At 38.7% G+C, this 22,696-nt stretch overlaps 1 protein-coding gene across 6 annotated transcripts in view; it reads left to right on the top strand.

Annotated features, from left to right (window-relative positions):
• Positions 1 to 18,544: 18,544 nt before the first annotated feature.
• mtss1lb (MTSS I-BAR domain containing 2b) overlaps positions 18,545 to 22,696 on the top strand; it is a 131,774-nt gene continuing 127,622 nt past the window's right edge. For 4 of the 6 annotated variants that reach the window (XR_007429061.1, XR_007429060.1, XM_022685869.2 and 1 more), the window contains exon 1: positions 18,545 to 19,173. Coding sequence is in view for 4 of the 6 variants with exons in the window: in XM_022685869.2 (XP_022541590.2) it covers positions 19,105 to 19,173 (69 nt within the window). In the remaining 2 variants the exon portion in view is untranslated. The remainder of the gene's footprint in view (positions 19,174 to 22,696) is intronic. The other 2 variants (XM_049470954.1, XM_022685874.2) reach the window with 1 other exon arrangement.

Raw genomic sequence — 22,696 nt, forward strand, 5'->3', positions numbered from 1 at the left:
TGCAACTTGGGCAGATCTATGTATTATACTCAGCAACCGAGGTGTTGACACATGCAACTTGGGCAGATCCCTGTATTAAACTTAGCAACCGAGATGTTGGCACATGCAACTTGGGCAGATCTATGTATTATACTCAGCAACCGGGGTGTTGGCACATGCAACTTGAGCAGATCCCTGTATTAAACTTAGCAACCGAGATGTTGGCACATGCAACTTGGGCAGATCTATGTATTATACTCAGCAACCGGGGTGTTGGCACATAAAACTTGAGCATATCCCTGTATTATACTCAGAAACTGGAGTGTTGGCACTAGTGGCTTGGGCAGATCCCTGTATTATACTCAGCAACCGGGGCATTTGCATATGAGGCTTGGGCTAATTCCATATTATACTCAGCAACTGGAGCACTGGCAAGTTATAGTGAGAGAGAGAGACACACATGTATACAGTACCTTCCCTTGCAGGGTGGGATATCTGTAACTTACAGACATGGTAAAACTAGTTTGCTTGGTGAAAAATATTATATTTTAGTAATTAAGCTCAAAAACTCAACAGTAGGGTCAGTTTACGTATCAGCTAGGCTACGATCAGGAGTGTAACTGAATACAGAACACAACCCTTCAGTGTGACTAATGACTGACGCAGAGCGACAGACCCATCCATCTGTTCAACGTTTCCCACCGCTTTCTACCAGAATAGTAACAAGAGATCGGTGAAGAATCCAGAACCACGGCCAGACCGGGTTTAGAAACATTAAACACTGACGTCTGCTCTAACAACTTACAATAGAGTTAATCATTACTCATCACTTACTCACACTGGCATCCCGACACAAACCACTAAACAGCATACCAAGACGATCGGTCACCGGAGACTAAAAACACACCTGCTCGTTCAGTTTCTCCTGAAATCACTGATTAGAAACATCTTGTGTGTGGAATTGTGTTTAAAAATATATAAATATAAATGTTGCTTTTAGAGCTTACAGCAGCTACACAATATATACAATAATAACACAACCCAAGAGACAGAAAGCTTTTTATCTCTCCATCCATCCGTCCATCCGTCCATTAATCCTTCCGTCCTTACTTTCCTTCTTTTCCTTCCTTCCTTTTGTCCATCCATCCTTTCATCCTTGCTTCCTTTCCTTTTTTTTCTTTTTTCCTTTCATTTGTTTCTTTTTTTCTTCTTTTCCTTTTATCTTCTGTCCATCCATGCTTTCTTCCTTCCTTCCTTTCTTTACATCCTTACTTTTCTTTTCCTTTTCCTTCTTTTCTTGCTTCCTTCCTTCTTTCCTTCTTTCCTTCCTTCCTTACATCTATACTTTTCTTTCTTTCTTTCTTTTTTCTTTCTTTTCTTCCTTTCCTTTCTTTTCTTCCATTCCTTTCTTTCTTTTTTCCTTTCTTCCTTTCGTCCGTCCATCCTGTCATCCTTGCTTCCTTTCCTTTTCTTTCTTTTCTTCCTTTCCTTTTTTTCTTTTTTCCTTTCATTCCTTTCTTTTTTTCTTCTTTTCCTTTTTTCTTCTGTCCATCCATGCTTCCTTCCTTCCTTTCTTTACATCTGTACTTTTTTTTTCCTTTTCCCTCTTTTCTTGCTTCCTTCCTTCCTTCTTTGCTTCCTTCCTTACGTCCGTACTTTTCTTTTCCTTCTTTTCTTTCTTTCTTTCTTTCTTTCCTTTCTTTATTTTTCTTTTTTTCCTTCCTTCCTTCATTTCTTCCTTCCTCTCTTTTCTTTGCTTTTCTTTTCCTTCTTTTTTTCTTTCCTTTCTTTCTTTTCTATTATTTAAACTACTTGAGTTGATTCTTCATCTTCTAAGTATTTTAATCACCAGTATCTATACGTTTACCTACAGAGTAATGGATGCAGATACTTTTCACACCTTCTTTTTCTACATTTACTTTGCCTTTTCTCTGGTTGTTATTTTTTATTTTTTTAGCTGTTTTCCCACTTTTTCTAGTCTCTCTCTCTGTATGTGTGTGTGTGTGTGTGTGTGTGTGTGTGTATTTGCTTTGATCTGAGCTCAGACTGCAGTGTTTGACTGTAACTAGGCCAGGATACAGGCGTGTGTGTGTGTGTGTGAGCTGCTGATTATTCTATTACTGCAGCTTCTGATCAGCTCGACCCGAATAGCGCCGCTCAGAATCATCACACACACTCTCATCACACACACACACACACACACACCCGACCCGTCAGAACCGTCTGATACAAAGAGAATCAGCTCATTCTGGAGCTTCCCCCCGGTTCCTCAGTTCTCTCACATTCTTCTGTTCCTCCTCAGGAGGATAGTTAACCCATCACCCAGATTCCCTGTGTGTGTGTGTGTGTGTGTGTATGTGTGTGTATATGTGTGTGTGTGTGTGTGTGTGTGTGTATATGTGTGTAGTATATTGTTGCTCTGTATCATATATCTAAATGGTTATAGACAACCATTCTTTTTTATTAATTTCTTTAAAAAATTTTTTTTTTCCATTTTCTCCACAATTTATACGCCCAATAATCTAACCCCCCCCCATCACTAGTGATGCTCCAACACCAGAAGGGTTAAGAAGACCAGCACACGCCTCCTCCGACACATGTGAAGTCAGACTCCGCCTCTTTTTCCGCGCTCACTGGGGGTTCTATATTATGTATATTCTATGTTTAATGTTTTGCCTGATTCTTTGTCCTGTAATCATGTTTCTGTAAAGCTGCTTTGTGGCAACACCAGTTGTAAAAAGCGCTATACAAATAAATTTTAGCATTGCCGAGTAGCATCACAGCGCTAATGCTCGGAGGAAAGCGCAGCGACTCGGTTCTGATACATCAGCTCACAGATGCAGCCTTGTGCTGATCCACATCACCCTAGAAGTGATAAAAGAGGGAAAAGAGAGAGCGCCATCTACCCACCCAGAGAGAGCAAGAACAACTGTGCTCTCTCAGGGCTCTGGCAGCTGATGGCAAACTGCATGACTGGGTTTTGAACCAGTGATCTCCTGATCATAGTTCTGTATTGTAGATTAATACTAAAGTCATCCAAACTATGAAGAAAAACATATGGAATTATTTTGCAAAATCAGGAATGGTTTTCAGTTAACAGCTGTGCTGAACTCATCAAGAGTTAATTACTTGAATTTCTTGTCTCTTAATGTTAAGGTTTGAGTAGTGAAGAGGTAGAGTTACAGGTATACAGTGAATAGTGATTATTATTATTATTATTATTATTATTATTATTATTATTATTATAGAAGCAAGAAATACTCAACTAAATAAAGAAAAAATATATATTTTAAATCAGTTAATCTGAAAAGAAGGATTTCAAGAACTTAGAAAGTATCCTCAAGTGCAGTCACCACAAAAAAGACCATTAAAAACATTATAATGATCGAACTGGCACTCATCAGGACTGCCCCAGGAAAGGAACAGCAAGGACACCTAAATACTTCTTCACAGAGTATTTTAGTGTGTTTAACACTGTTTAGTTACTACATGATTCCTTATGTGTTTCTTCCTAGTCGTTAACAATTCACTATTCATTTACTATGCAGCAGACTTATAAGGATGTAGCTTAACTGTGTAAATAAGACTTTTTAATGATGACTTTTAGCTTTTCTTTATTCTGATTTATTCATATATTTCATTTCATGTTTTATGACGCCCCAACGCTGTTCATCGAGGGTCTGGAGAACTCCCAGAAGCCCCAGAGGAATTGGGGGGTTGGGCTCATCTCTTTTAACCATCTTCCTCTGGGACCAAATAATAGAACCTAGCCTTAGTCTTTCCACACCTGTCTGTCTCTCTGTTTATCTTTTTATCTGTCTGTCTCCCCCCAGTGACAGATGTTACATATCCATATCCATATATTACATTTAATCAGAATTCTCTCAGATAAATAAATCATGGGTTGGGTGTGGTACCTGACTACCACACACAGACATCATGAAGTGGGATTTTGAGTGATTTTGAGGGCACATAAGACCTTTTTGCCATTTTTCCATGTTAGTTAATGTGAAAAAATACATTTAATTCAGGGTTATTAATGTAACTAATATTTATACTCCATCATGATCAATCTGTTCAACTCCATCTGAAAAGCTCTGCTTATTACAATGATATTTAGTACTAGAAAATCAATAAAACCAGAGTAAAACTAAACTTATAATAAGTTTTAAATAAAATTAAAATTAAAATTACAGCAATTAAAATCAAATACTCAATATAATCAATAATTGATTCAGCATTTATTACACACTGTCTGCAGTGTGTATTGGTGAGTAGTTTAATGTATAATACCACAATATGTGACTAAATGGGGTGATGATTACAGACTTAAGTCATTCTTAGAGTCGTCTGGAGAACATGAATTAATGTCTCCTATGTAATAATATTATATTATAATGTTTTTATTCCAAAAACAGGGGCTAAGCAGACTAATACACACTGTAGTATTTTACTATGTGTTGCTAATATTTGGAAGATACTGAGGATAATAGGGTAATTAAGGTTACTACTACTACAAATGGTGTCACTGGCTTCATTCAAAAATGCCTTTAATTTCACAATTGATTGAATAATTGTTCAAATACATTGATTTTAAATCCATATTTCCCAGGTGGCATGTAAGGGTTTTCAGCTGAGTAGTTAATGTTGATTTGAGCAGTAATTAATGAGTAGTTACTATAAAGGAGACATCATTTGTAAGTAGTTCTCCAGGAGATATGTAAGTCTCAGTGGAGTTAACAGTGAACTACTATTGTTAGTTCAGTACTATCTGTTGAGTATTTACTCAGTACTCCCTGGTAGTTAGTAGAAGATATTTATTAATTAGTTATTGCTTAGTTACCTATTAACTATGAAACGATGTTAAAAGTGTTACAGTAACAGGATTGCAGTAATTGTGTAACAGTAACTTTGTGTGTAATTGATGTGTGTGTAAGTGATTGATGTGTGTGTGTGTGTGAGGTGTGGTGATATGTTGCAGTGTGTGTTTCTGTAGTGTTACAGTAACTGGAGCAGAACTGATTCCTGCTGATGACTGTAGGCGTACAGAGACCTACATTCAGCACTGAGAGAGAGAGAGAAAGAGAGAGACTGAGAGAGATGTAGAGAGAGAGATGTAGAGAGAGAGAGAGAGAGAGACGGAGAGACAGACTGAGAGAGAGAGAGAGAGAAAGAGACAGAGAGAGACGGAGAGAGAGAGATAGAGAGAGAAAGAGAGAGGGTAGAGAGAAAGAGAGAGAGGGTGGGTAGAAAGAGGAAGTAATAGAGAGAGACTAACAGCAGAGAGAGACAGACAGATAGCTAATAGAGAGTCCAACAGAGAGATATAGACAGAAAAAGAGCAGAGAAAGATAGACAGACAGTAGAGAGACAGAGAACAGCAACCTTTGAGCATTTCCAAGTTTCCCATTGGGCTTCTTCAAGTGTCTCTAAATGCTCTTTTTGGACATCTCCAAATATCCCAGCTAAAAAAGAGCATTATAAGAATTTTTAGCAATTTTTTTAATGGTTCCAGGAAGGTTAGCCTTTAATGATACAGAAATAAAGATCCAGTAATGTTCACCATGACTGCATGGTGATAAACGCTGGTCTCTTGCTGGCCTTCATGGAGAAAAATCTTCTAAAACCAGTAAGGCTGCTGGTTTGGAGAATCTCTTGCACAGAGGAATACTGAGCATCCCAAAACCAGGCTCTGTTCCTCACCACTCCCGTTTTTATATCCAATAAAAATATTAAAAAACAGCAAATTGATGAAGCTGTAGTGATCCTATGGAGATGGAGTTCTTGTGTGTGAAAACAAACCATGAGTATAAGCCCCTCCCACAAACGGTCCGAAGTCTCCCTTTGGGCATCTCCAAGTGTCCTTTTGGGCATCTCCAAGTCTCCCTTTGGGCATCTCCAAGTGTCCTTTTGGGCATCTCCAAGTGTCCTTTTGGGCATCTCCAAGTGTCCTTTTGGGCATCTCCAAGTCTCCCTTTTGGCATCTCCAAGTGTCCTTTTGGGCATCTCCAAGTGTCCTTTTGGGCATCTCCAAGTGTCCTTTTGGGCATCTCCAAGTCTCCCTTTGGGCATCTCCAAGTGTCCTTTTAGGCATCTCCAAGTGTCCTTTTGGGCATCTCCAAGTGTCCCTTTGGGCATCTCCAAGTGTCCCTTTAGGCATCTCCAAGTGTCCTTTTGGGCATCTCCAAGTGTCCTTTTGGGTGTCTCCATGTGTCCCTTTGGGCATCTCCAAGTGTCCTTTTGGGCATCTCCAAGTCTCCCTTTTGGCATCTCCAAGTGTCCTTTTGGGCATCTCCAAGTGTCCTTTTGGGCATCTCCAAGTGTCCTTTTGGGCATCTCCAAGTCTCCCTTTGGGCATCTCCAAGTGTCCTTTTGGGCATCTCCAAGTGTCCTTTTGGGCATCTCCAAGTGTCCTTTTGGGCATCTCCAAGTCTCCCTTTGGGCATCTCCAAGTCTCCCTTTGGGCATCTCCAAGTGTCCCTTTGGGCATCTCCAAGTGTCCCTTTGGGCATCTCCAAGTGTCCCTTTGGGCATCTCCAAGTGTCCTTTTGGGCATCTCCAAGTGTCCTTTTGGGCATCTCCAAGTGTCCTTTTGGGCATCTCCAAGTGTCCTTTTGGGCATCTCCAAGTCTCCCTTTTGGCATCTCCAAGTGTCCCTTTTGGCATCTCCAAGTGTCCTTTTGGGCATCTCCAAGTCTCCCTTTTGGCATCTCCAAGTGTCCTTTTGGGCATCTCCAAGTGTCCCTTTTGGCATCTCCAAGTGTCCTTTTGGGCATCTCCAAGTCTCCCTTTAGGCATCTCCAAGTGTCCTTTTGGGCATCTCCAAGTGTCCTTTTGGGCATCTCCAAGTGTCCCTTTAGGCATCTCCAAGTGTCCTTTTGGGCATCTCCAAGTGTCCTTTTGGGCATCTCCAAGTGTCCCTTTAGGCATCTCCAAGTGTCCTTTTGGGCATCTCCAAGTGTCCTTTTGGGTGTCTCCATGTGTCCCTTTGGGCATCTCCAAGTGTCCTTTTGGGCATCTCCAAGTGTCCTTTTGGGCATCTCCAAGTGATCAAGACCATTTTACACTGGATTTTTGCACAATTTCAGGGACAGATTGTTTGTTGAAAGTATGTATAAAACTAAAAATCGTTGGACAGCGATGATACGTGACCACAAATGTTCATCTAACTCAAAGTACTTAAATACGATTAGGAAATATCCAAAGTTCATTGAGGTGGAGATGAAATGAGTTGTTCTGAAGCTCATTTCTGATACACCCTCTGTTCTGTTTCTCTCTTTTGTAAGAGTTTAAGTTGAAACAGAGCTCAGCAGTCGCTGTATTCTTATTTTCAGCCACACTAGAGGATCTCACGCTGGGAACGCTTCCCCCGTCAGCTTTCTGTTGGAAGGCAGATGCATTATGGAACAAAGTGAATTTTTAAAAGATCACAGAACATTGTTATAAAGCGTTGCGTAATACTCTGTTGGCAAGAAAGTGATAAGGAAATATTACTTACAGCTCTTTTAAATATTGCAAGACATGCAGCACTCACACACGACCAGGCCTACGGTGCTTAAAGGGCAAATTCCACCATGTTACATCAAATTACAGCAACTCAGAGCAGAGTCAACTTAGAAATACCCTTAATCTCATCGACAAACACTGAAAACATGCCAGAAATACAGTCCTGGCTAAAAGAACTTACTCAAGTTACGTTCCCAGCTAGACAGATCCTAAACTTATAGAAATATTAAAAGTAACAATTTAAAAACTAAAAATTAAAACACTGACATAAGCAATGTTGCAGCAACGTTACTAGAACGCTCAAGAACGTTAAATCAATAAAAAAAGACATTCTAATAACATTCAGAAAACTTGACAGATTTAACATTTTGTTGTACTTGATTGCAGACAGTATTAACTCAAGGTATCCAAGATAGCAATGAACATCTGACTGTTGACCTCTGTCTTGGTTGTATTCAGTCAGTGTAGATATATATTCAGAAGCACTGTTGCTATTTAAACAATGCAGGAGGAAGAAGGTGTGAAAATAGACTGTTGGTAGAGTGTAAGATAGCGATGAGCATCACAGTCGTTTGTTTTATTTGTCTTGAAGGAAGCATTAAATATGTTTCTTTGGAAGAGGATGGAATGTAGAGAGGTAGAGAGAGGGAGAGAAAGAGAGAGATAGGTACAGAGAAGAACTGTAGAGAGAGGAAGGACCTAGAGGTAGAGAGATAGAGGGAGAAATAAAGAGACAGAATGAAAGAGTTGTCGAGAGAGAGAGAGAGAGAGAGAGAGAGAGAGAGAGAGAAAGGAAGTAAAGAGAGTGACAGAGGAAGGGAGAGTGGTAGAGAGAGAGAGAGAAGGATAGAAAGAGAGGGAGGTAGAGAGGGAGGCAGGGGAGAGAGAGGTACAGAGAAGAAGGGTAGAGAGAGGAAGGACAGAGGTAGAGAGATAAAGGGGGGAAATAAAGAGACAGAATAAAGGAGTGGAAGAGTAAAATAGAGAGAGAGGTAGCGAAGCAGAGAGTAAAGAGAGTGAGAGAGGAAGGGTTGAGAAAGAAGAAGGATAGAAAGAGGGAGACAAGAGAGAGAGAGGTAGAGGTAGAGAAAGATATTGAGAGATAAACAGAGTGAGAAGGAGGATAGAAAGAGAGAGGGAGTAAGAAAGAGATGAAGAATAGAGAGAAGATGGGGAAGGGTTTAGAGAGAGCTAGAGAGAAAGGGAGGGTAGATAGAGAGATTAGAGAGAGAGAGAGAGAGGTAGAGAGATAGAATGAAAGTGAGTGGTATAGAGAGAGAAAGAGAGAGGTAGAGGGATAGGGTACAGAAAGGCAGAGAGAGAGAGATAGAGGAAGAAATAGTGACAGAATGAGAGAGTGTGAAAAAGAGAGCGGTAGAGAGAGAGAGAGAGGGAATGACTCATCCTGACCCACTTTAAGAAGTGAGAGATGTGTGAGCAGGGCTGTAATATGCTAATGAAAGTATTTCCCTTATTCTGCTCTGAGAACCGTAGAATTTACCATAAAGATCTGATAGAGCTCTGCTACCATTTCAGCAGGTGGATAAACCTGTATGATCTGAGGATCTGGGTTGTGATTGGTCAGTGTTCAGACAGTAAAGGTGCAGGCTGCTAGAACCTGGAGGAGGCCACGTCAGCCCCATTGCCCCATATCCCCATATTTTTGGCAAACCCTTTTTCTTTTGTTTATACGCCCTGCTGGTATCAGCAAAAATTTAATTAAAATTTATTATTAGTCCAATCAATTAAAATAGTCACTTACCCTGTAGTGCTTTTTGCAATGCTAATCATGATGCCCATTTATGGTTAAAGGGTTTGAGTGCTGGTGGGGGAAGTGACCTTGTTGATGTGGAGATCTGCGCAAGTGCAGCAGCAAAACACGCCGAAAAAAATAGTCTTTTGTGCATTTTTGAACCAAATGTTACAAACTGTCATTTAGAGCTTTTTATTTGCAGAAAATGAGAAATGGCTGAAATAACAAAAAGATGCAGATCTTTCAGACCTCAAATAATGCAAAGAAAACAAAAAACAAGTTCATATTCAATAAAGTTTTAAGAGTTAAGAAATCAATATTTGGTGGAATAATTCTCCTCCACCAGTCTTACACACTGCTTTTGGATAACTTTGTGCTGCTTTACTCCTGGTGCAAAAATTTAAGCAGTTCAGTTGGTTTGATGGCTTTTGATCATCCATCTTCCTCTTGATTATATTCCAAAAAATTTCAATTTGGTAAAATCAAAGAAACTCATCATTTTTAAGTGCTCTTTTTAAATTTTTTTCCAGAGCTGTAAGTGCGCAGCCGAAATGCCAAGATGTAATGCCATATTGTAGCTTGACAAATATAAGTAATCTATATAAAAATATTTCTAATGACTAATGACTGCCCTTCAAATGGCCTGAAGCTACTACTGATTGGCTCAACAGCATTTTACAGTCATTACTAAAGAAACGATTAAACAAATAGGAGAAAAGTGGATTTTTTTTAGCTTGAACTGCAACAAATGCAATCTCTCGTGCTGAAACAGCTGCCGTCACCCCAACCCTAAAACCCGGTCATTAGACTCGTGGTTTACGTGTCGCTGTGACCGTGCTGTAAACAGCCCAGCTCTATTATAGAGCCAGCCTCTCTCCAGCTCTGTAATATCACCCTTACGACTGCTCATAAACCTGGAATTCCAGCCTGAACACTCCAGCAGAAACTGGGTAAAACCTCAGACCAGAGCTGGTTAGTGGCTTGTGGTATCCTGCAGACCATAATACTAATATTAGCTCTGGGTCCAAATCATAGTTTACATGGTTTAAATTTCATAGAAACTCACAATACCTGTGTAACAATACCTTTTTAATCAGGATTTACTCTAAATGATACACAGACTATTACACATATAGGTGCATCTCAAAAACTTATATCAAATATAATAAAAAAAGTTACTTTATTTCAGGAATTCAGTTTAAAATGTAAAACTTATATATTATATAGATGTATTACACACAGAGTGATCTGTTATTAGGGCCTGAAACTAATATTTATTTTGGTAGATGACTAATCTGATGATAATTTTTTCGATTAGTCGATTAGTCAACTGTTATTTTTGCCTTGTCCTCCATCACTAAAAACAACAGAAAAACAGCTAAACATGAGATTCAAAAGGCGTTTAAATGTCCACATGTTGTTTAAATGTGGAAAGTACTGATTATTTAGTGATTAAATATGTAATCTGTTGTGTTTGGGCACTTTTGGAGACACAGACCAAGTCTCTTCTATCTCCAGCACTTTGTGTAATGCAGTGCTGTTACAAATTAACGATTAGTCGACAATGAAACTTGTAGCTGAGAAATTTAAATAATCGACATTGTCGATTACATTGACTAATCATTGCAGCCCTGTCTGTTATAAGCGTTTATTTCTTTTATCCTTGATGGTTATGGCTTACAGCCAATGAAAACCCAAAAATCAGTGTCCAATTGGTACCAATTGGTACTTTTGGCAGTGTGCCAAATCCTGCTGGAAAATGTTAAAAGTTGCAGATGACATGTCTCTCCAATCCATCACTGATCATCAGTAAATTTTACATTTAATTTTAAGTAAATTAAGGGAGCAGAGTCTGGAGGAAGAGTGGAGAGACACACAGTACAAACTGCTTGAGGTCTAGTGTGAAGTTTCCACCAATCAGTGATGGTTTGGAGAGACATGTCTGTCATCTGCTGGTGTTGATCCACTGTGTTTTATTATTAAGTCTAAAGTCAGTGCAGTTTTGTTTTCCCACAAAATCTTACAGCACTTCATATCTTACAGCTTCCCTCTGCTGATAACAACTTTTATGGAGATGCAGATTTCATTTTCCAGCAGGACTTGGCACTCTGTCCACACTGCATACCAAAAGTACCAAATTAGTCTTATATAACAATCAACAAAGAATTGAAACAAAGAATCAACAAAGAAACAAAGGAAATGCACAGTATTCAGATAATAAACCATATACTCGATTTTAGTGTCTCGTCCTCTGTGACACATCAGTAAAGTGTTGAGAAACTGGACCGACTGGACTGAGGCTGAGACCCTGAAACCCTGAAGCTACACAGAGGTTTTCTTTGGCTCCTGGAAGTTGGAATATTTTCCGTAGATATTTGACACATTAAATCATTTCTTATTGTTTTTTTTTCTCCCACCATTAAAAATCCATCCGTAATGTAATGAAGTCAGGAATGCAGCTGTTGGCCGTCACTTCAGACCAGTATTAAACTCATGAGGGTTACTCAGTGCATCAGGAATTCAGTTTTAACTGCATTAAACAGAGAAGGATAATGAGACAGACGTAGATAACAGATGATGTAAACATTTACATTGGAAAATCCAGTTAACGCAACAGTATGTAGCATTTTACCTTAAAATAACATCTTTAAAACATCTTTACAAACATTACTATAGTGCAATCCTGTCATATTACTGTACCGTCTCACAGTAATATTCACATGCTCTCAGCTTGTCCAGAAAAATGTGTTCTCTTTCAGTAAAGGCTCAATGTGTGAAATACACTTAAATAAAGATCCATATATAGAGAAATTACAATATTTTGTTAGTACATTGCAGTGCTGTATTGATTTTCAAAAACACAGTTTTTGAAACTGTATTAGTTTACATGTAAAGATTGGTGTCAGAAGTGGTTCATTTAGCATTGTGTTTAAACCCCGCCCACTAGATAGCAGTGCTGTACTCTCTGTTCTTAGATTCCAGTGCTTTAATTAAATAAAACCTTTTTAATTACATTTTCTTGCCGTTTTAAACTGTTTTGTGAATCATAACTGTACTGATATTTCAGCACAACATAAATTGTATGTACAATTTTTAGGACATGTTGCTATTTTTATTAATAAAAAAACACTTTTTATTTTATGGTTAATTTTGTTAAAGTTGTTTTTATATTTAATAATACATAATTTATTTATTAATATTATTAAAGACATTTGTAAACTGGTTTCCCATCATTAATTGATTTAAGAGTGACAGCTTTAAAAACCTTAAACTGTCTCTCAGTGACAGGAACACATTTCCCTCAAGGTCAACAACACACACACACACACACTCTCTCTCACACACACACACACACACACACACACACACACACACACACACACACACACAAACACACACACACACACACAGAGGAAATAGCAGTGTGACACATGCTGGGTCACATGGTGTTGGACGGCGCTGAGGCTGAAAGTCGGGGTTGATCTTTGACCTGGTTCTTCAGTAGAGGAAGAGGAGTCAGAAACAGAGCACTGACCAGAACAGCCCTCCCACAACTGCCCCCCGTCCTGTAAAACTTCCCCCCGTCCCATACCGACCCCCCGTCCCGTACTACACTGACCCCGTCCCATACCACAGCTACCTCTATCCCTTACCGATTCCACATCCAATATCATAGCTGCCCCCATCGACCCCTATCCTCTTCCGAACCCATATTCCATACCACACCGACCCCCCATCCCGTATCTACCCCATCCTATACCTTCTCCCGGTCCTGTAGCTACCCCTGTCCTGTACTGAACCCACGTCCATTACCTACCCCATCCAGTACCAACCCCCCTATCCAGTATCAACCAACGTCCCGTGCCCACCCCTGTCCTGTACCAACCCCATGGCCCAAACTGAGTCCACATCCGATACCATCTTATACTAACCCCCATCCCGTACCAACCCCCATCAAGATTCAAAGAGTTTATTGTCATGTGCACAGTAAGAAACAAGTTTCCTCAGACAATGAAATTCTTTCTTTGCCCCTCGCCAAGTATGCCGCATAAAGATAAAAATAGAAAATATACAATAAAGAAAGAAAGAAATAAACTAACTAAATATAAATATTAAATTGGTGTTAAATTTACATCCAGGATGGAAATATCAACCCCATACCTGTCAAGTTTTAGATTTTAAAATAAGGGAAATTTTCCGCTGCCCGTTTCAAGCACTTCCACCAGCACACTGAGGTTCAGTATCATAATATAGTATGTAGCCATTCATATTATTTTATTATTTATTATATATTATTATATAGTATTTTTTTAAATATTGTTTAGTTGTGGTCAGTGGTAGTTTCTGCAGTCAGAAGGAGTATGTATGATATTATACATATTTATATAGTATGAGTATGTAGTATCATAGTATTTCTCTCTCTCTCCTTGCATTCATCCATCTCTCTGATTGGTTGTTCCAGGGTTATTCCCACTGTTGACACTAATCTCGGGGTGGCAGATTAGTGGCATTTCAGTTTGGAGAGACACGGAATGTTTTTTTAAATTATAATAAAATACGGGAAATTTACGGGAAAATACTAATGCGGGAAGACCCCATGTCCATGTCCCTTACCAACCAAATGTCCCATATCTACCCCCATCTGGTACCTACCCCCATCCCATACTGACCCCCGTCCCATACCGACCCCCCCGCGCTCGTACTGACCCCACGTCCCTGGACCGACCCCCTATATGATGACACCCAGGTGGTTGATGGTTGCTTGATACAGATGTGGCAGATAGAATTAAGGTTTAAAAAGTTGTTTTTTTCTTTAAACACTGGCTACATGTTGGGAGGATGAGTGGCAGGTCTGAGGATGAGTGGCAGGTCTGGGCATGGTGGTAGCGCACTGTGGAGACGGGCAGGGTGCTGATGGCAGCAGCTTCTGTCAGGCTGAGTAACGCACAGCCTGTCCTGGAGTCCCCCAGAGAGAGAGAGAGAGAGAGAGAGAGAGAAAAAAACAAGAATAAACATGAGAATAAGGACAAAAGTGACTTTTCTGTGCGACTTTTACATCAAAGAAGAGTGAGACTGGCACTGAATAAAAAGAGAAAACGGACAACAGCAGTGAGTAATATTCAACATGTTTAATATCTGACTCAGTCGGCGACTGGGAGTCAGGAGCAGCGGCTACATATAGCCAATGGGATCACAGAAAGAGAGAGAGAACCACGAGTCCATAACTCAACAGAGCTGTTATTGTTGAGAGTCTAACCACTTTCTGTTTGCCTGTTTTATCATGAAATGACTGTTAAATTCTAGAGGGACCTGAGAGTGAGTCTTCTATGAATAAGGGTGAATGGAGCTAAAAGCTAAAAACTTTCAATTAAAAATAATAAAATAATAATGAACTACTTTTTTTCTGAGTATTTCTTTCATTTTAGAAAATAGAATAATGTATTTTACTAAATAAAAAAACTAAGAAAGCGTGTCTGTATATCTCAGTTTATCTAAAGAAAACAGAAAGGTTTTACACTGTAAAGCTCTAGTTTAGTAGCATTACTGCTAGTGTGAGCTGATTGGTTGCTGAGCTGATCCTGGGGATACAGGTAGAGCATGTTTAAAAGGCATATAAATAGAGTTTAAAATAATAAAAAATTATGTCTGCGCTACAGAAACATTTGATGTAGTTGTGTATTGAGGACACAAATAGATATTTCAATATAGAACTGATCAGACATTTATAAAATCAGATTTTTTTTGTTGCCTTATACTGTATGATCCTATTCATGTTGGACTCACTTTAAGTGCGTATTCTCCTCTACAGGGATTCTCTGTTTTGGCATCACAAGTTCTTGTGTGTTTAGTTCTGCTGTGTTCTCGTGACGAAACGTGTTTCCGGAGAGCTGTGAGGTGAGTCTGCGATTTCCCATGATGAGAAATTGTGTAATTTGTGACCCAGTGAAAGTTGTGAAAGTCTCAACAACTGAAGGACTCACGATTACAGCACAACCAGTTGTGTAGTGTGAACGTGGCATTAGTGTTTCTATGAGAAAATGGCTGAACGTGACCACAGGAGGGCACTGCTGCACCTTTAATTGATATAAAAAGACGCAGTAAAATGAAGTTTACATAAACCAAGAACAAAAAATACAAAAATGGACTTGTTTAAATAGCATGCTCTTTTTTACAGTAAGCTATAATGCATTCTTAGTGATAAACCCAGCTGCAGATACTGGAACTGTTTGATAGCTCCTGTGATGCTGGTAAGATGAAACCGAAACTTCACGTGAAGCGCTGCTCTTTAGTGCATGAGCATCAGTTTCGGAATAACTTATAATAACTTGCATGCTCTAATTTGACAGCATGACTACACATTAAGTTATTTACACAAATAAAATGTGAACCTGTTCTGTTTATACTTTATACATAAATAAAACCACTTCTGTTTATACTAAAATACATACAGTAACTAAAACTGGTAAAACAGGTTTATGATACTCCAGGTTTATGGAACTGGTGTAACAGAACATTTAGTACCAGACATCTTTATTCAGTGTCATTATTAATAATTAACCTATGTTTGTGTGTATTTATATCTTTGTGGGGACCTTAAGCTTTCTTGATGACGGTGTATATGACATTGTTGGAGCAGCTGTCTGATTCCCATAAGCAAAGCTGCAGCCTTTTCTTTTTTGGAACTTTTTAAAGTGGTCAAATATTTGCTTTTCAGGCTTGAGATTAAGATTAAAGTTAGGGTTTGGGTAGGAGAAGCATTTAGCTAAATATGGTCATTATTTAAATACTGTGTTTTTCGCCTTATTATCATATTTATAAGACTTTAGAATACACAGATATAATATTTTGCAGCTTAATCAGCTACAGTGCATGTGTCCAGGGTCAAGGGTGGGCAATTTTAGTAAATTTAGTAAATAATCAATTATTTAAAATAATGACATAAATGTAAAGCATGTTAATAGATAGACTGAACAGAAATAAGTTTTAGAGTTTAATATACCTCATTTATAGGTCTAATCAACAAAAATACACCAGAAACTACTGTTGAAGAGTGTAAAATTCTGGAAATGCAGAACTTTCTCTTATTAAAAATAAAATACACCTCTTCTCAGGTTAAATCAACTATATTTTAAACATTACATTATATATTAACCACAATTTAAAGAAGAAAATCAAGGTGTTGTCAAATTAATCCACTCATGTATTGAAAAACACTTACCATAGTATTAATCATATTAAATTTTAAATTATATTACTGTAGGAATTTGGAGTTATGGGATGGCAAATGTAAGAAAATTGTTTATTTAATTGTATATAGACAAGAACTTAGACCACTATGAAATAAGGAAATCAAACGGTTATCAAATAACACCACTGAAATGTTAAAGAACTTTTGTAGCATTATTTATTATGTGTGTTTCAGGTAAAATACTATAAGAATTTGAATTAATGAGATGTTAAATGTAGGAAAATTGGGTATTAGCTTGTATATAGACCAGATAGTAGAGTTTTGATTCCAATAAAATAAAAAAATCAAAGGATTATCAAATAACACATTCTCCCTTATTGAAAAATAAAATGCATGAAAAATTCTTTAAAGTAAAGGATATTGGTATTCGTCTTCAAATCTTCAGAAATATATTGTATTATATTTATAAAATATACTGTATATTGACCCACCTATGGTCATACACACACATGACATTGGAAATATTCCACAACATATGAATACAAACTGTGTGTGTGTGTGTGTGAGAGAGTGTGTGTGTGTGTGGTGTGTGTGTGAGAGAGTGTGTGTGTGTGTGTGTGTGGTGTGTGTGTGTCGTGTCCCCCTTTTTTTCTTCCCCCTCTTTCATGTGACAAGAAAGCTGCCCCGCCCCCTTTCCATTCCCATGGATCAGATTACTGCCACCACTCTGCACTCTTTATTCCACCTCTATTCCGGCAAGCCCCGCCCACCGCGCTGCGATTGGTGGGTTGCGTGCCTGTGAGTCTGAATTCTGATAAAGGTTAATTTATTTTTTTACATTATTATTATTTTATATACCGGGTTAAACATTGAGGTAAACAGACAGAAATAAACTGAAAATAGAACAATTCGATGAATTACACGAGTTTTAAACAAACATTCTCTTAAATATCATCAAAGCAGCGCAGAGTGCATTATGGGAGGTGTAGTGCTATAGAAGCATTCTCAGCGCGGGCCGCGATTACGTCTCTCACGTTTGAAACTATGTAGGTTTTTATATAAACAACGTTTATATAAAATATGAATTTCTTGTTAGTAATAATAATAACAACAATAATAATAATAATAATAATAATAATAATAATAATAATAATAAAATCATTGTGATTGTAGATGAGCCTAAAACATTCAACATCTTTATATGAATATTTATTCATTGTCCAATAATATCCAATTCTTTTCTGGCAATCATTTAAATATACATAAAACATAATTTAATTTTAAACTGTATTATAATTTTTAATATGTTTAATTAATATAAATGAAGTACAGTAATCATAATTATTGTAAATCAAACCTAAATTTGTCTCAACACTGAGCACAGACTGAACTTGGAATACAGGTAAGAAAACATAATTTAACTTAACTTAACTTTAATTATAACAATTATAAATAAAACATAAATTTGTCTCAATATCACAGACTGAAGCATCCAATCACAGCAGACAGGGGGCGGGGCTTCTTGGAATACAGGTAATAAAACATAATTTAAATACAATTATGAACAATCAAACCTACATTTGCCTCAACACCTGAAGCAACCAATCACAGCAAATAGGGGGCGGGGGTTATTGGAATACGGGTAATAAAACATACTTTAACAGTAATTATTAACAATCAAACCTACATTTGCCTCATCATCTGAAACAGTCAATCAGAGCAGACAGGGGGCGGGGCTTCTTGGAACACAAGTAATAAAACATAATTTAACTACATTTATTAACAAACAATCAAACCTACATTTGCTTCAACACGTGAAACAGCCAATCACAGCAGACAGGGCCGGGGCTTCTTGGAATACGGGTAGTAAAACATAATTTAACTACATTTATTAACAAACAATCAAACCTAGATTTGCTTGAACACCTGAAACAGCCAATCACAGCAGACAGGGGCGGGGCTTCTTGGAATACAGGTAGTACAACCTAATTTAACTATAATTATTAACAAACAATCAAACCTAGATTTACATCAACACGTGAAACAGCCAATCACAGCAGACAGGGGGTGGGGTTTGGCGGAATACAGGTGGGGATTGAACACACGCACACACACATGCACGCGCACACACCGCACCGTCAGTGTGAGTGTACTGACTGCACCGCAGCTGAGCTCTCTGCTGCTGCTGCATCTGCACACAACACACACAAAACACACACACACATTACACACACATGCACACACACAACTCACACACGCGCGCGCTCACTATCCTCCAGCTGCTGCTCGCGCATCTCCACTGTCTGAAGATGAGCGTGGCTGCTGGGGTGCTCATATCAGCGAGCCTGACCTCCACCCGTGTGGAGTAGAACCGAACCGGAGGAAGAGAGAGAGACTGTCTCTCTCTCTCTCTCTCTCTCTATCTGTCTCTCTCTCTCTCTATCTGTCTCTCTCTCTTTCCTCTACACCGTGGTGGTTGCCCCGGATCTCTGGGCGCTGGAGTGCTCGCGCTGCTCCTCAGGACCACCCCGGTTCTCGGGTGATTGATTGGCTGCTCTCGTGGAAATCTGAAATCTGCTGGAGGAAGAAGCTGCTGTTTTTCCGATTCCACCCTTTTTTCCCCTGATTTAAAGCCTCCAGGGCTCCCGGACTATCAGTCAAGCTGGATCCTATAAACATGGAGTCGGTGGAGAAGGAGTGCGGGGCGCTGGGTGGACTATTCCAGGCGATTGTCAATGACATGAAGGTAGGTGATGGTGGTGGTGATGATGGTGATGGTGGTGGTGATGATGGTGGTGGTGTGATCTCCATGCGTTTTGTTTGTCTCCTTCATACTGAAGATTCCCCCTCCTCCTTATAGCAGACTATATATATATGTGTATGTATATGGTGCTATGCACCCTGCCTTATTCATCTATATATTTGACTATATATTTTCTACCTTGGATCTAAGATAGTCATTGCCTGTCTTGGCTGTCTGTATATTGGAGTATAGCCTGGCACTCAATTCCCTTATTTCCCTTCATTTCTGGCCATTCTAGTCTATAGACATTAATGTGACCAATGATCTCAGGTTTAAGAGTTATGTTGGATTTTTGTAGTCATTATAACAGAATGATATGCAATGTTAGGATTCCTTTGTTTTAGAGTAATATAAGACATTTGTTGGTGTGAACAGCTATGCACCCTGCCTTATTCGTCTATATATTTGATATGTATATTTAATTTCTGCACTGGATCTAGGATAGTCATTGGCTATCTTGGTTGTCTGTATATTGGAGCCTGGTACTCATTTCCCTTCATTTCTGCCCATTCTAGTCTATAGACATTGGTGTTGGGTTATGTTGGGATTTTGTCACCATAACAGAACAAGATGTAAGGTTAGGATTCCTTTGTTTTTTGAGTAATATAAGGCATTTGTTGGTCTTTGATGTGATCAGCTATGCACTCTGTCTTATCTGTCTATATATTTGACTATATCTTGTATATTTTCTGCATTGGGTCTGGGATAGACAAGCTGTACATCCTGCCTTATCTGTCTATATTTGTGATTTCTATATTTAATTTCTGCACTGGATCTAGGATAGTCATTGGCTCTCTTGGCTGTCTGTATATTGTAGTATATATATATTGGAGCCTGGCACTCATTTCCCTTCATTTCTGGCCATTCTAGTCTATAGAAATTGGTGTTTTGGGTCATGTTGGGATTTTGTCATCATAACAGATGTTTTAGTATAATATAAGACATTTGTTGATCTTTTGTTTGATCAGCTATGCATCCTGCCTTATCAGTCTGTATATATTTGATATCTATATTTATTTTCTGCACTGGATCTAGGATAGTCATTGGCTATCTTGACTGTCTGTATATTGGAGCCTGCCACTCATTTCCCTTAATATCTGGCCATTCTAGTCTATAGACATTGGTGTTGGGTTATGTTGGGATTTTGTCACCATAACAGAACAAGATGTAAGGTTAGGATTCCTTTGTTTTAGAGTAATATAAGACATGTGTTGGTCTTTGATGTGATCAGCTATGCACCCTGCCTTATCCATCTATATATTTGATATGTATATTTAATTTCTGCTCTATATATATGATAGACACTGGCTGTCTGTATATAATAGTATCCTGGCACTCATTTCCTTTCATTTCTGGCCATTCCAGTCTACGGTCATTCTATTCCAATGGGTAGTCAGTTCATTAAGAGCTAGATGCTAGATTCTGCTGGCCATTCTAGTCTATAGTCATTGGTGTGACCAATGATCTGTCTCTCAGGTAATGCTGTTTTTGTCACCATAACAGAACAAGGTGGTATTCCAGTTCTCCTAGAGCTTTATAAGACATTTATTAAGGTGTATAGAAAGCTCAGTACTGCTATTCTAATGTACTAGATGCTATTCTGAGGTAGTCATTGGTTTGATCAGCTATGCACCCTGTCTGTCTGTCTTTATATTTGAGTATATACCTGTTTCTTTCATTTCTAGCCATGGTGTGACCAATGATCTATCTCTCAGGTTGGGTTATGTTGAGTTTTTCTCGCAGTAACAGAACAAAATGTTCAGATTTAGGTTAGGATTAGGTGGTATTCCATTCTCCTGGTTGGTACGTCTTTTATTAAGAGCTAGATGCTAGTCTATTCCAATGGACAGTCATTGGTGTGATCAGCTATGCACCCTGCCTTTTCTGTCTATGTATCTGAGTATAGCCTGGCACTCATTTTCTTTCATTTCTGGCCATTCTAGTCTATAGTCATTGGTGTGACCAATTATCCCTCTCTCTTAAGTTGGGTTATGTTGGGTCCCTTCATTGAAATCATTATAAGACATTCATTAAGTGCTAGATGCTGGTCTATTCCTAAAGATTCCTAAAGTCATTGGTGTGATCAGCTATGCACCCTGTCTGGTCTGTATGACACCTATTTCCTTCTCTTGGCACTCATTCCCTTTCAGTTCTGGCCATTCTAGTCTATAGTCATTGGTGTGACCAATGATCTATCTCTCAGGTTGGGTTATCTTTTGTCTTACCATCATAACAGAACAAGATGTTAAGTCTGAATTAGGTTGGTACACCTTTTCCTTCTTTGAGAGCATTATAAGACATTTATTAAGAGGTAGATGCTAGTCTATTCCAATGGACAGTCAGTGGTGTGATCAGCTATGCACCCTGCCTTTTCTGACTATGTATCTGAGTATAGCCTGGCACTCATTTTCTTTCATTTCTAGTCATTCTAGTCTATAGTCATTGGTGTGACCAATTATCTATCTCTCTTTAGTTGGGTTATGTTGTTTTTTTTTTGTCATTGGTGTGATCAGTCATGCACCCTACCTTGTCTGTCTATATATCTGAGCACTTATTTCCCATAATTTACCAGCATTGTCCCATTTTTTTTCTCCTGGCACTCATTTCTCTTTATTTTCTGGCCTTTCTAGTGCACAGTCATTGGTGTGACCAATAATCTATCTCTCAGGTTGGGTTATGTTGGGTTTTTGTCATCATAACCAAACAAGACGTTGGGATTTAGGTTAGAATTAAGTGGTATTCTATTTTTTTCTTGGTTGGTATGCTTTATTCCCTTGGTATCTCTTCATCTTAGAGCATTACAAGACATATATTAGCATTTATCAATCGAATGGCCACTGGTCATTGATGTGTGAAGCTATGTATCCTGTCTTATCTGTCTAAATACTGTATATCGGTGAACCTCCCTTTCCCTTGTTATTGTCCTATCATATGTTGGACTAAATTTACCAGCACTGCCAGGCTATTCTGATGCCTGCATTTGATACCGGATAGTCTTTGGTGTGACCAGCTATGCACCCTGTCCTCTCTGTCTGGATATAGCCTGGGTCAACCAGTCAAAACAGGTCATACACCAATGCTACCAGTATGATTATATTCAGTCATAGATCATTTTATTGTAGAATTCATGAGAGGGCAGCAGACATACTGGAGGTAGGACAGTCATTGGGGGTTTCCTGCTACAGTATAAGCAGCCTGCTGTGATATTGTCCTTTTATATGTGGGTCTAAGTTGAATACCAGCACTGCCATGCTATTCTGATGTCTGTAACCTGATTTCCCTTCGTTCGTGGCTATTCTAATATTGGTGTCCTTGGTGTGACCAACTGCAGTATGTGTCCTACTTTATCTGTATCTGAGTATAGCCTTGGGTGTAGAATTGGGTGATATTCCTTCCTCCTTTTCCTTAATTTTCCATTATAAACCAATGTCCACTGGACAGTCATTGGTGTTGGTGGTCCAAAAGC

Source organism: Astyanax mexicanus, chromosome 23 (assembly GCF_023375975.1).
Source record: "Astyanax mexicanus isolate ESR-SI-001 chromosome 23, AstMex3_surface, whole genome shotgun sequence".
Lineage (NCBI taxonomy): Eukaryota > Metazoa > Chordata > Actinopteri > Characiformes > Acestrorhamphidae > Astyanax > Astyanax mexicanus.